This window comes from Spermophilus citellus (genome assembly GCF_964194105.1).
Source record: "Spermophilus citellus genome assembly, chromosome: 4".
In the NCBI taxonomy this organism is placed as follows: Eukaryota; Metazoa; Chordata; class Mammalia; order Rodentia; family Sciuridae; genus Spermophilus; species Spermophilus citellus.
In genome coordinates, this window is record NC_138185.1 from 104,603,865 (window position 1) to 104,618,887 (window position 15,023).

General features: G+C 50.0%; 1 protein-coding gene across 7 annotated transcripts in view; it reads left to right on the top strand.

The window, feature by feature from the left end:
- TMEM266 (transmembrane protein 266) overlaps positions 1-15,023 on the top strand; it is a 111,655-nt gene that overhangs the window by 78,427 nt on the left and 18,205 nt on the right. For all 7 annotated transcript variants that reach the window (XM_081293040.1, XM_081293042.1, XM_081293041.1 and 4 more), the window contains 3 exons: positions 1,054-1,110; positions 2,296-2,434; positions 7,077-7,192. In XM_081293040.1, the coding sequence (XP_081149166.1) occupies positions 1,054-1,110; positions 2,296-2,434; positions 7,077-7,192 (312 nt within the window). The remainder of the gene's footprint in view (positions 1-1,053; positions 1,111-2,295; positions 2,435-7,076; positions 7,193-15,023) is intronic.

Consider the following 15,023-nt stretch of genomic DNA (forward strand, 5'->3'; position numbering starts at 1 on the left):
GTCACATGGTCTCTCAAGCCTTCACTAAGGGATGGGGTGGGTGATGACAAGACATGACACAGAGCTATGGGAGCATGGTGTACAAAGCCACAGGAAAGAGGTACCCAGGGAGCCAGGAGGATGGGAAAGAGCTTCACAGAAGTGACTTGAGGCTAGAAGGACAAGGGGGGAGAGGACACAGACCAAGATGCTCTAACAAGAAAACCAAAAGCATGGGCTTCAACAAGGCAAGGTTCATATCTTTCATGGAAGGACAATTTTCGGGGTAGGCATTTAAGGCTGGTGGTGGCTGGGGGCTTTGGGAGACCCAGAAGTCTTCCATCTTATTACCTGGCCCCTCCTGGTTGAAGATGGCTCCCCACCACACCCAGACACTCATATTCTAGTCTTTGGGAAGAAGGAAAGAGGAAGAAAAGCAGAGCCTGGTCTATTGAAGGGCACAATCCAGAAGCTATGCACAGTGCTTCTGCTCAATGGCTATTGGTCAGAATCTAGTCACATGCCCACTCCTGATGCAAGGACAGCTGGGAAATGTAGTTGTTAGCTGGGCAGCCAAGCCTCACCTGCAATCATCCTAAGATGGACAAGATATGGGGGGAGTCAACCCTCAGCCTCTACCACATGCAAAAACAAGGCAATAAGAAAGAGAGTTTTCATGATCAAAGATTTGTAAGGAGTTTTGTGTTATAATGGGAGTGGCAGGAGATGACGTTGGAGAGGGAGGGAGACAAGGTCCTGAGATTCATTCTGAGGGAATCGGAGTGTGTTCTGTATGTACTGTGAGCTCTGAAGGGTTTTGAGTGAGGGCTGACATGAATGGTGGCCAGGAGTGGCACGAATATGTATAGGAGGGGCCAAGCCTGTGAGCAGAGGGGCCACCATGAGAACTGGAGGTGGGCACTCCACTTGCATTGAGGATGGGGAGGGCATGGGAGTGGGGAAGGCATATCGCTGAATGCGGAAACGCTGCTCTGGATTCTGAGCTCTGGAATCTTCTCTGCTGCAGGGAGGCATTGCAGAACAATAACCATTTTTCTCACTTCGTCTCCTCAGACTGTTCTACGGATCGTGGTCCTGGGGATCTGGGATTACATTGAAAACAAAATAGAGGTAAAGATCAGTGGCTTCCCCAACCCCCAATCTAGACATCCTGGCTGCTGGAAAGTGTCACTGTCCCATTCATTCTAGTGTGGGAACCATCAAAAGGCTCAACTCCTCTCTGCCCTTGACTACAAGAGTCTCCTCAGCTGTGCACGTGGGATGGGGTGAGGAGGAGGTGGAGGCTGGGAAGGAGTGAGCTGAGATGGTTTCAAGCAAAAGAACATTCTAAAACATTCTCCTTGAAGTTCTATAAGCATTTAAAATTTATTCTTGGGCTGGGGGTGTAGCTTGGTGGTAGAGCATCTTCTCAGCATGCTTGAGGGGGTGGGATCCATCCCTAGCACAATAACAACAACAAAATTATTTTTGAATCAACTTGAAAATTTTTTGAAATGTGTTTTAAAACAAATAACTCCATTCCAAAATGACACAGTGGTCAGGAGCTGCACAGGGAAACTAAAAGTCCCTCTCACCTAGGTTTCTGCTCTGCTTCAGGTAAAAGGGGCTGGGTGGGGGGCAGGGTAGAGATGAGGTGCAGGGAACCCTGGCTGTCGCAGGCAGTTTTGTGCACTCAGGCAAATGCAAGGTATCCAGGGTCTGCTGCCCTCTCCTTCCTCCCCTCAGGCCCAGTGCAGGAAGCTGACTTGAAGAGCCAGCCTGTGAACAGCTCTGGCCAGGGCCAGGCTGGGGCAGGCAAGGGAGGGTCAGGGCCCAGTGGTGCCAGCTGGGCCCCCTCCTTTCTTAGCCCTGCCCCCATTCTCCACGGGGTTAGGAACTCTGAACCTGTTAGAGATGACATGTGGGCCCTGGACTCCAGCTACCCATGCAGAAAGGAGAACCCCCCACATCTACATCAGCCTCCACCCTGCCAGGGATTCAGTTCAGCTTCTGCCCAGGGTCCAGAGCACAGAATGCAGGCCCCATCCTGAGAAGGGACAAAGACCAACCAAGGCCACCTGAACCAAGAGCTGGAGATGGGTTGCAGTCACTTGGAGGACCAAATGCCTGGGAGCAGTTCAGTGAGGAGGTTCCTTAGGACTGAGGAGGGTCAAGAGAGGCAGCTGGAGACTGTTGACCTTCTGACAGGCTCAGGACCCCTGGAGAAGATGACCAGCACCAACTGCCTGCCAGGCTGCTCTCTGGTCCTGGACACGTGGCATGGCCCAAAGCACTGAAATATGCTTCCTTTTGCAGGTGTTTGACGGGGCTGTGATCATCCTGTCCTTGGCCCCGATGGTGGCGTCTACCGTGGCCAATGGGCCCAGGAGCCCCTGGGATGCCATCAGCCTCATCATCATGCTCCGGATCTGGCGTGTCAAGAGGGTCATTGATGGTGAGTGGCCTGAGAGGGGCCAATGAGACTGACAGAAACCAGATCAATCAACTGAAAGAGGAGAGAGCCCTGGGAGGCAGGGGTGTCCCCATCCTTGTTGGGGGGCATGTTAGCAGGGAGAGAGCTAAGCCTTCCCCTGCCATTCAGCATTGTGTATTTGGGATCCACTCACACACTGCTCAGGTGTTGCATGTGCACACCTGAGTTTCCAAACACCCCTTGAGAGGGCACTCGTTCATTCTGACCCAACCATGTATTGTGTGCCCGCATGGCCAGCCCCTCACATAAGAGCTTCCAGCAGGGCCTGCTATGCTGGGAAGAGCAACTTTTTATAACCCAGGTGTTTTGACGCACACCTGCTGCTGTCCCCACACCCCATGGCCCACAGAGTCAGTGGTGAGTCTGTCCAGGTCATTAAGTCGAGGCTTGCCCCTGCCAGGTCTGTGTCCCTCAGTGACAAGGTGGGTGCCCCGAGCCTGTCAACCTGCCAACAAGCAGAAAACATCCCCATGGGAACGGCTGGCTCAGGCTGGGTTAGGGCCCTTGCTTCACTCATTTTCGGCATCTTCCTATCTCTGGGTTTTCATTCCCAGAAAGAGTCTGATCTGCTCCGGCTTTGTCGCTGCCTTTGTTCCTGTCAAGGCAGAGGCTGCCCTTCCCATTCAGCCACTCATCCCTAGAGAGCTGTGCCCAAATCTGGGCAGCTCTAATATTCTAGAATTGGTGACAACCCAGAGGAGAGAAGCCTTGGTGGGGACGGAACTAGAAACCTCAACCCCGAAAAATGGTGTGGGGTGTTGGGATGGGGACACAGAGGACAAAGACACAGGAAGGGGGGCTGACATCATCTCAGGGAGGAGGGAAGACCCAGGTCTCTGGATTTCAGAGGGTGCTCCTTGGATGCAGAGGTCACTTTCCGTCAACCACAGAGGTGTTGTCTGCCTTTCCCAGCAAGGTCCCCTCCTAGAGGGACAAGGAAATTCTGTCACAGTGATTCCCAAACTTTTATTTTTTTCAGTGCCAAAGTCACTGGTGTGTAAAGTGGAGCTTTAGCGACTCAGAATAGACAGCCCAGAGCCCACCTCCATGCCCTCTCCTTGTCCCAAGGCACCTCTAAGGAGCAGTTGGGGCACAGTTTAGAACCACTGGGATAGATGTCAAGGTCTTTTCCAGCCCTGAATTTTGACTGCTAATGATAGGAACTGTGGCTATGAGATTGGCCAATAGCATTTGCCCAGCACTTGAAGGCAGCAGGGATGGCCTTCAGGGTTTCCCCTCCCCAGGAGGGCAGCCTCTCCCTGGTCCCCACCCTCCATCCCACCCTGTGAACACACATTGATCCTGGGTTTCCTCACTGTCAGCTCATCTCCAACACAGAATCTTCATCAAACTCCAATGAGCCGTGGTCCAGCTTTGGAAGGCAGGGAAGGCTCTGGAGATCATCTGGTCCCTTCCCCTCATTTGACAGATGGGGAAATGGAGGCCAGAGGGAATGGGGTCACACGGTGAATCAGGCTCAGAGCTTACAAGTGGAGCCCAGGACCTGTGACACCCTCCGGTGTTCTTCTGGCGGTTCACTTCACCCCATCTGCTCAGGGCTCTGCTCTTGGCTCCATCCATGAGAACATCCGCTCCCTTCAGTGCAGGAACGGCGCCTTCTGGCTCCTTCTGCAAGCTGTGGACAGCTGCACACCCTCATACTAATGGATTTTGACAGCCCCACTGTGAACACCCTTCCCAGCTGTTCCCCCTTTTCCCTGACACCTCAGGCACTGGGAGCCTCACAATGGAGACTCACTGGTGAATGCAATGGGTGTTAATTTGCGACTCTCACCCTGGAGTAAACTGGCTTCATCAGGAGCTGGGAGGTGATAGTTCGGGCAGCTTCTGGACCTGGAGAAAGGTCTCAGGGACACGTGCCCTATTCTTAAGTCTAGAAGCAAACAGAAAAGTCCTGATTTTCTTCTTTGCATGATGCCTCAAATATCCAGAGAACATCTGGAGGTGGGGACACCGTGGGTGGAATGGGGTCTTGCAGAGTGTGGACCTGCAGAGTTCTAGAATGCAGTGGCAAGACCAAACACATCTGAGCAAAGTTTCCGAAGAATCAGGAAGGGCTGGGTTCTGAGAGGGGTGAGAAGGGTGTAAAGGTCAGGCAGAGGTCAGGTTAAGTTGATCCTGACACTTCCAAGGAGCCCATGGCTGCTAAACTCAGAGAACTGCCAAGGGAGGGATGCAGGGGCTGCTTCTAGCATGGGGCCTCATGCTCAGAATCTAGCTTTCTCCTCCGGGTCTTCTGTGTGTATGAGTTATGAGTAGGATCATCTATAAAGGGCCCAGAATAACAATGACCTAAACAAAACAGAAGCTTATTTCTCTCACATGGAAGTCTGCAAGTAGATGGCAGCCATCACTACCGACAGGTATTGACATGGCACTCATTCTCTGCAGTCAAGACCCCAGGCTCCTATTTTGTCACTCTGCTGCACATAGCCTACTTTTCAAAGTCACCTCATGGCCTAAGATGACTGTTCCAATGTTGGACATCACATCCTCATTATAGCCAGTAGGCAGGAGAAAGGAGAAAGAAGATAAGTAAAAGGAAGGCCGACTGCTATGTGTTTATCTGAGAAAGCAGCTTTGGTTGATGGGTTGTCTCCAGAAACCAAAAAGACTATGTCCTCATTACCCACATTACCCACCTCCAGGACCTCACCTTGCTCCACCTGGGAAGGTGATTTAAATTGCCAGTTGGTTTTCCAAGGCCCAGGCCGTTCCCCTTCCTGTGCAGCCTAGCATAGCAACCCGGTACTATTTCCCCCCAGCAATGCTTGCTGCAGCTATTAGTAAGAACTAACGTGGACGACGCAGACTTGAAATCCCAGCAACTCAGGAGGCGGAGGCAGGAGGATTACAAGGTTAAGGCCAGGAAACTTAGCCCGACTCTGTCTCAAAATAAAAAATAAAAAGGGCTGGGGGTATAGCTCAGGAATAGAGCACCCTTGAATTCAATCCTCAGTGTCACACACAGAAAAAGAAGAGGGGAGGGGAGGGGGGGGGAGTTAGATGCATATAAAGAGTGATATGGTGGAGAAACAGGAAGGTAGCCCATTTGTAGCCCTCAGCACTGTGATCTTTCACTGGCTGCAGTGCCCTGTGTGAGATCATGCCTTTCTGAATCAGATCAGGGATTTCTACTACCAGCCACGAGATGTGGCAGTCCAAACTTGGATGCCTTCCCAGCCCGTGAAGCTTTGAAGTGATTGTTGAGGTGTATTTCTCCACCCCTGTACACCTTTACTGTCTTTCCATCCAGCAGGGAGTGCAATTTCTAGAGCAGTAGTGGAATGTGTGATAGGAATCCCATACTCGATGTCACACTTCTATTTGAAGAGTCATGGGTGTACCAGCAATTTCCAAACCACAAGGTCCCCTTCCTTGTTGGACTCCAGTCAGAATCAATCATAGTCCATTCTTGTTGTCCTCCACATAGTGGAGAAGGGACTGCTATTTCTCCTTCAGTCACTACACCCATAACTCACAATTTTGGGGTCCAGGTACCCTTCAGCTCTGGGATCCCAGACACAACATCACAGGACACGTGTCCTTGTCTGCCATCTTGAGCCAGGGTACAAGAGCTATCTTTTCTTTTTAAACAACTAAATTGAGATGTAATTCTCATGCCATAAAATCTACCCATTTAAAGTAAGCAGCTGAACGATTTTTAGTATACAAATAGAGTTTTGCAACTAACACCAAAACCTAAGGTTAGAGCATTTTCCTTCCTCCACAAAGAAGCCTGATACTCTTGAGCAGTCGCCTCCATGCCCCTTCAGCCCTGGACATGCATCTGTCCATTGCTGTGAAGTTGCCTACTCTGGGCATTTCAGATATATGATATGTAGTCTTTTGTGTCTGGTGGCTTTTGCTTACCATACTGTTTTCAAGGCTCATCTGTGTTGTCACATTTAACAGTACATCATTCTTCCCAGAGTGTCTCCTTGTAGAGACAGGACACATTGTGTCTATCCCTTCATCCCTTGATGAACATTTGGATTGTTGCCACTTTAGGCCTATTATGAATGATGCTGTCAGGAAGGCTCATGTCCAAGTGTTTGTGTGGCTGTATGTTTCCACTTCTCTTAGGTATGTAGGCATAGAATTGCTGGGTCTTATGGCCACTCTCTGCTTAATATTTTGGAGAACTGCCAAACTGTTTTCCAAAGTGGTCGCACCCACAGCAATGTACGAGGGTTCCAACACCACTGCACCCCACCAACCCCAGCTGCCTTTTAAGGAAGGCTTCTGGATGCCACAGCATGCCTCCTCCAGTGACACCCCATTGTCCAGAATGTGTCTTGGCCACTGGTAGCTGCACAGGCTGGGGATTACTCATTATTCCAGCAGCTGTGCACATCTCCAAAAATGAAGGGTTTTATCACCATGGGAAAGGAGGAACACAGATCTCTTGGACACCAGAAGTTCATGTTGTACTTTCTGGGGTACCTAGATGTCCCCCCTCCCATCTTCAGGGAACTGAGCCAGGGTCTCAGAGCTGATGCTGGCCAAATGGAGGGCCGACTCCTCCCCAGCTTGAGCCCTGCCCCTACCCAGTTCTTCACGGGCTGTCTCTTTCTTCCAGCATATGTCCTGCCAGTGAAGGTGGAGATGGAGATGGTCATCCAGCAGTACGAGAAGGCCAAGGTCACCCAAGACGAGCAGCTGGAGAGACTGACGCAGATCTGTCAGGAGCAAGGGGTAATGCACTGCCACTCTCAGTTCTGTTTTTATGTCTAGGCCTTGCTGGGGACACTGCTGTGCCTGAGCCCATGTCAGAACTCAGGGGCCCATGGCTGGGCTCATGGGGAACCTAAGGCCCAGGAAGGAAAACACATCCCCATGGTCACTGGTGTTCAGCCCAACCAGGCCTGGACTCAGCCCTGACTCCCATGCCAGGGTCCTTGTCATTACACCATGGTGACCCTTCAGCTCCCCAACCTGAGCTGCCAAGTTACCAACTCAATTCACAGAGTATTCTCAGAGGAACAGTCCCTCAGGCGGGCACTAATCTGTGTGTGAAGGGTGGCTGGGTACCACTGTGTACCAAGGACGTGCCCAGTGGAGCCAAGGGGAACAGGCAGCTGGGCCAGGTGGGACACTGCCCCAGAATCTAGTACCTGCACAAGGTGCAGCTCCACAGCTCCCTCTCATGGGGACTTAGCCACATGATGCCACCTCTGCCCTCATTTGTAAAGTGAAGGGGTAGCTTTCATGTGAGGGGAAGACAGCCCCTTCTACAGGAATTCAGAGGAGGGGGATTGGGGTGTTCAGGGGGTGGGTACCAGCTGGGATCTGCAGTAAGGCTGCAGAGTGGGTCCTCACTTAGCCCGGCAGCTCCCAGTGTGGCTCTCATATGGTGGGTGCTCGCCACCATGAGTGGGCATGCACACAGGGGCAGCGTGTCCCCTGCACTGGGTGCCCCTCAGGGTAGGCCTGGCTAGCTCACATGTGTGCCCCAGCCCAGCCCAGCCCAGCTCTGTTTGAGATGGGGCTGGTTAAATGCAGATTCTGTGATTCTCTTGGTCCTCCTCCCCAACCTCTCATAGCAGATGGGGGTGGAAAGTCTGTGGAATGTGACCCCAGGAAAAGTCCCCACAGGAACACACATGTAGCATCTTCAAAATCATCCCCCTGGAATGTCTGTCACAAACCAAATCTTTTTATCTACTTTGGGGACACAAAACCTTTCATTTTAGTATAGGGTGCCTCTGAGTGACAAGAGGGGCCATCAGGGACTCCACCCACAGGAGCACATTGTCCAAGGGACCCTGGGAGCAGGGAAATCTATAGGGGGTCCTAGACTGAGAAGGAACATCACAGCCCCCACACAGTGGCTTCATTCATTCTCTCAGCAGTGCCTCCTGCCGGCCAGGTCATGGTCCCTGACCTCATGGGATTCGGTGACTCAGGGAGTTTGGCAGCCCATGTACCAACAGCAGCAGTACGGTGCCCTTCATGCTTCTTTGGGGAATTGTCTGGGGCTCTGTAGGCCAGGATGGGGAAGGGTTTGCAGAGGAGCTGACCTTGAGCAGGGTCACCTGGGAAGGGAGCCAAGTGGAAGGGCCTGTGCGAGCCCAGACGTGGGTGTTGTGGTGGGAGCACGAGGCTGTTCTCAGTGTGAGCAAGCGGGGACAGCCAGAGGGCTTGGGGTTGGCCTGGGAAGGGCTCTGGGCTGACCAGGGCATTTGGGCTTCATCTCAGGGAAGAGGAATCCCAGAGGGCTGGAAGCAGGGGTGAGAGCTGTCTTCTCCAATTTGAGTTTTTGGTGGAATTTTCTGGCTGCAGCTGGGGATGGGCAGGAAAGGATAGAAGGGGGACAGGAAGACAAGGTTGAGAGGCCATTGCAACCAGCCAAGTGAGAGCAGGTCTGGGTTTGGGCAAAGGGAAGTGTAGGCCATGGGGGTAAAGGACAATTCTGGGTGTCAACATGAAACCAACTAGAAAGTGATCAGGTAGCTCTCAGTCCACTGTGTAATAGGCAGATGAGTGCTATCCACTGCTGCAGATGGCAAGGGGAAAGACCCTGGCCCAGGGCTGTATCCGCCCCTGGTAAATTTATAGCACTCAGCAGAGAACATGCCAACCTGCCATACGCCTCACATCCACAGCACATGTGCCATGTGCCACATGCCCAGAGGAAAATCCTAATGGCAAACTCACCTCCCAAGTCTCCAGCATGATCCCCGTCCTGAGCCCCCTGGGGACCCCAGGTTTCTGTAGTTCAAATCGCTCCCCACATGTGGCCTCCTTCCCGGGGGGTCTTAGCCAGAGGGAGGCTCCCTTGGCTTCTGCACAGGAAAGAGCCAATAAATAAAGACAGATTCCCTCTAGGTAGTGACATCTGGAAAAGAGATGAACAGAAACAAGCTATTTTAATTTAAAAAACACCCGAAGGCTGTCATCTCAGTTAAGACAGCTAAAGGGGCCAGACGGGCTGGAATCCCGGGGGACATGGGGAGGCCTGGGTGAGCAGGGCTATCCAGCTTCTGCAGAGAAACCAGGATGGCCACTCTCCAAAGCTCCAGTGCCCACTCCCCAGGGGGAAGGATGGGGAGACCCTGACTTTTCAGCAGTATTTTGAGACCAGATTTGGGACTTGACTGGGCAACAAGTACCCTTAAAGAGATGAACAAATTGCCAGTGGAATGTGGGGATCTGCTCTAGGAGAGCAGCCCATGGAATAGTTAAAAATGGACTTCAGGGTTCAGGGCTGTAGCTCAGTGGCAGAGCGCTTGCATAGCAGGGGTGAGGCACTGGGTTCAATCCTTAGTACCACATAAAAATAAAATAAATAAAATAAAGGCATTCTGTCCGTCTACAACTATAAAAAAATTATTTTTTTTAAAAAAATGGACTTCAGGGACAGACCCAAGTTCAAAACCAGCCCTGCCACTTACTGATCTTGTGATTTTGGAAACGGCTTCAGACCTTGGTTTTGCTAATGTGATAAATGGGGATAGTGATAAAATCCTTGAAGGATGGTTGTGATATTTTAAATAGTGACAGTAACACAAATGGCCCGCCACACCCACCCAAGCCCTGGCTGTCCCACTCACTGTTTTAGAAATTAAAAATCCAAAGAGTGGTGACTTGCCCAGGAGCACTCAGCTCATTCAGGGCTCTGACAGCCAGAAAAGATCCAAGTGTCCTGAACACTGTCCCCCGCAGCCCACCTTGCTGAGGGGCAATTTACCCAAGTCACCTTTCAGTGCTCCGTGAAAACACTGCCCAGATCAGACCGGGCAGCTCGGTCAGCAGCTCAGAGCAGCTCTCCCTCCCAGCCCGCCTGCTGGGTTGTCTCCGTGGTGTTTCCAGTCTCCTGCCTGCTGCCCACTCAGCCTGTTCCCATCCCCTGACATTTTAGTCACCTTTGTCACAAACTTGTTCTCTCTCTCCCTGCCAGAGTTCCCAGAGCTTCTGTAACAGAACAGTTCCCAACCTCTCTAAATCCCATATTGCATTTAGTTGTCACACCTCCTTGGGCTCCTCTTGCCTGTTTCTCAGTTTTTTCTTTGTTTTTGAAGATATTAATGGTTTTGAGGTGCACTCAAGAGTATTCTTGCAGAACATCTCACTGGGGTTCGTGTGAGATTTTTTCTCATGATAACGTAGGTTTTGGGTTTGGGGAAGGAAGACCATAGAGGTTAAAATGCCATTCTCATCACATCACATCAAGGACATATCTGTCAATGTGATTTGTCACCGTCAATGTTGACCTTCATCACCTGGCCAAGGCAGAGTCTGTCATGTTTCTCCACTGTAAAATTACTTTTTTTTTTAATCTTAGCTTTTTAGAAAAATTAAATTGTTTCTTACTGTGACCCTGTGGAGACTCTCAGGTGACATGGCTTTCCAGTTTGCATGAGACCTTCTACATTTCATCTGTACCACACAGCAGCTCGTTTCTTGCCACAGGCCCTGCCCAAAGTGCCCCAGAACACCTTGTATTAAAGACAAGAGGCCAAACCAAGATTTGCAGATGGGGAACCCGAGGCCCAGAGAAGAGAAAGGTCTAGTCAACGTTGCACCACAGTTTGGGGAGTGGGATGGAAACAGAGGTCTCTGTGGCTCTTTCCAGTATCATCCATGCTGGACCACAGGGTCCCTCCAGTTGTGACAGGGATTCACTGCTTCCCTCATTCCCATGATTCCCACTGTGTGCACTTCATCTCTAAAAGATACCTACCCAGGGAGGGGAGGAAGGCACTTCTTGAGCTCTAGCCAACCCTCACAGTCTGCATCCAGACTGTCCATTGCTAAGACAGAGGCAAATCACCTTAGACCCCCAAATCCAACACCCGCTCAGCTGAAAGCTCTTGTACTCACTTTTACTTGGCTCTCTGTCTCAATTGAAGCCAGAAGTTTCTAGTGTCACTGGTACATAGAGGGATTCTCGTGGCTGTCCCTCAGGGAGACAGTGTGAACTTTTTGTCTTTGTCCTGGCTGCTTCAGAAATCAAAGTTAACTTAGATGCAGCAGTTAAATCAATGCAACATTAAATTCTTCTGGCTCGTCTTACAAACCCACTTCTGAAATATTATGTACATCCATGCCCAGGATCTTGCTCTAATACTGAAGCACATTCTGTAACCCCTCTTCTACCTGCCCTTTGCCCTTTAAGGATTTTTTTTTTTTTTTTGGTGCCAAAGATTGAACTCAGGGGCGCTCAGCCACTGAATTACATCCCCAGTCCTGTTTTGTATTTTATTTAGAGACAGGGTCTCACTGAGTTGCTTAGTACCTAGCTTTTGCTGAGGCTGGCTTTGAACTCATGATCCTCCTGCCTCAGCCTCCCAAGCTGCTGGGATTACAGGCATGTGCCACCATGCCTGGCTGCCCTTTAGGTCTTACAACAGCCTTTGGTCCAACATCATATGATCCAATCTGATTCACTATGGGAATTAGTCCCTCTTCTCTGCTTTTTCCTTCCTGGGCAGCCTGAGACTGTTAGCAAAATACTGAGGGAGGAACAGAGGTTTCAATGTAGGGTGACTTAGAACCCAGCCTCCAATGAGACCAATGGAACCTGCAAGCCCCTTAGGACAGGTCTATAACTTATATAAACCTCAGTTCCTAAAAGAGGAGTTGCCTGTAGGTAGCTGGAGGGTGGAGAAAATTCACTTACACAGGGAGCTGGTGGGCTCAGTTCAACCCTCTGTCCCCAAGACTCAGGCTTTTCATTGGATAAATATAGGCAACAAGGCTGTATCATGTGGATGCTGTGAGTGTTACACTAAATCTAGTACTAGATATAGAGGCTCTTGGTAAGTGTGAAAGAGTACAGGTAATACTGATTTGATTTGCATAATGATTAACATTTACAAATGTGCTGTCATATACTTGTGTTCACATTGATGTTGATGGTTGAGGTTGGGAAGCCAGGTCCTACTAAACCCCTGTACAGGTGGAAAGACTGAGGCTCAGAGGTTGCCCAGGTACACTTTGTCAAGGAAGGGCTGGGAACAGACCTTGAAGCCTCATCTCCCTAAGTGGAAGTAGGGCATCCATGTGGGGCATTTTAGTCAGGGTGAGTGCCACTAGCTGCCACATTAAACAAATCCAGAAATTTCAGCAGCCTAATACAAGAGTGCATTTGTCACTAACAGCATGGCATGGGCTGGTTGCAATGTGTAGGGCATGGAGGATCCTCTGTTCTACAATCATTCTGGCCCCCAGGCTCCTTCCATCTTGTGGCTGCTTGCTCCCCTAAGGCCACTGGGTCTTCCAAAGCCAGCCAGTGCGTGAGCAAGGAGACTGGAGAATTGGGCACCACAGGCTTTTATTGGCCAGGCCTGGAAGTGGTGATGTTGCTTCTGCCCCTATTTCATTGGCAAGACTCAGTTACATGGTCCCCCACCTAAAGTACCAGATGCTGACAGAAATGGTCTGTGTGCCCAAGAAGAGAAAACAGTCACCTATAGAAGTCACCTAACCCATAAACCAAAGAAACAGGCTCAAGGACTCCCTCCCCTTTCCTTATTCCCATACAGCAGGTGCCTGGTGGACAGCTCAGCTCCCTGGCCTGTTTCTTGAAGAAACAAAAGACAATGTTTTTTCAGCACCGAGTATTGAACCCAGGAAATGCTCTATCACTAAGCTGCACCCATGGTGGTAATCTTGACTCTTTCTGCTAGAGGTAGGCCGGGGAAAGGAGGTGATATCAGGCCACTCCCTTCCATACTCACATGCAGGGCAGACATGGTAGGTGCAGGGGGGTTAGAATAGAAACTGGGGCCCACCTCCCTTTCTGGCCTTGCCCTGGACCCTGGTGCTCATCATCTCTGAGAGAATGTCCACAGATCTGCACAAACCACTCACCTTTGAAGAGGGTTCCATAATTGGGGGAAGGAGCTTTGCAGGACAGAAATAGCAGGAAAACAACAGGCAAGGGGTAGAACCCTGACTGTGAGGAGGGGGCTTGACAATGGCTTGTTCCAGAGAGTTCCTTCTTTTCCTGCAAAGGCCAAAAGCCCCCAGCTTAATACAATAGCCTTTGTTACCTGGATTATTCAAGATCTCTACTGTGGAAAGTGAATTTTTTTTTTTTAAACATGGGAAGTGATTTGTAAAACAGCCGATAGCTTTAATGACAAGCCTATTTAGCTGATAAAATTAGCCATCAGAGGAATAACTTATGTTATCCTTTTGCCATAATTTAAATTTATGGCCAACTACCCGTCATCTTCACAGTGGATGGAAAGGGGCCAAGGTCAATTTCAGCTTCACCCTGCTCCTAAATCATTAGTTTGCAACTGTCTCCTGATTTTTATTGTTACCAACAATGGCAAAACTAATGGAAATAAACATTGGATGCCATCCCAATAGCAGATGGGTTTGAAGGCAGGACAGCCTGTGCAGACAGCACTAATAGGATGGAGCAAAATTATTACATTGCATTAGATACCGTCGAGCTTCTGGCCAAAGTGTGCATTGATCAGGCCAAGGCCCGTGTCAATTGGACTCCACAACCACAGCATTAAAGGCAGAGAAGAGCTGGGTGTGGCCACCCTGGGCCCCAGTGGGTCTGGACCTGCCAGGGCATGCATTAAAAACCCAGCCCACGGAAGGGGCCCATCCACTCCAGTAATGCACGCTTCGGGCTTCCCTGTGCATCTCAGCTGATCTGGTCAGGTTATCTGATTAGAAATGCTTTGCTAATGATGTGCATTAAGTGGGGCTGTGACTGCACTTTAATTCTGTCCAAGACTGGGGATAGTCTTTTTTTCCTGCCAGTCCAGTTTACCAATGGAAGATTGGCTTCATTCCGTCATCAAAGCCACTGTGCACCTTTTCTCCCAGAGGCTAGGCCCATTTGAGCCCTGGGGAGCTGGAGGGCTGTGGTGTTTCTCCCTTTTTGTTTTCAGCATGTTGACTGCAAGGCGTCTGGGTGTGAGGGTTTTTATCCTGCTTAGGATATTTGTGGTTGTTGTTTTTCATTAAACTTTTTGGCCATGATTTCTTTTTTGTTTTGATTTTGTTGGTGCTGGGGATTCAACCCAGGGTCTCACATATGCTAAGCACATGCTCTACCACTGAGCTACACTCCTAGCCCCAGTGATTTTTTTTTATTTTGTGCCTCCCATTATTTCCTTCTTCTCCTTCTGGGACTCTAACTTTGTAAGTTAGGTCGACTGAGCACATCTCACATCTTTCTCCATCCATCCTGCATTCATTCCCTCTCCTGCCCCTCTCCTTCTGGGTTATAAGTTTTGGCATTCTTATAAGCCTACCTTCAAATTCAAAAACCCTGTCTTCTCCTATGTCCAGACTGCTGTCACCCCATCCAACTAGGTGCTTAATTTCAGTTACTATATATTTTTTAAAATTTTTTTTTAGTTTTAAGTGAACACAATATCTTTATTTTGCATTTAAGTGGTGCTGAGGATCGAACCCAGTGCCTCGTGCACGCTAGAAAAGCACTCTACCACTGAGCCACAACCCCAGCCCCGAGTTACTATATATTAATGTTCTCAAAGTTTTACTCTATTGCTTTTTAGATTCTATTTCTCTGCTGGAATGCTGGATTCAC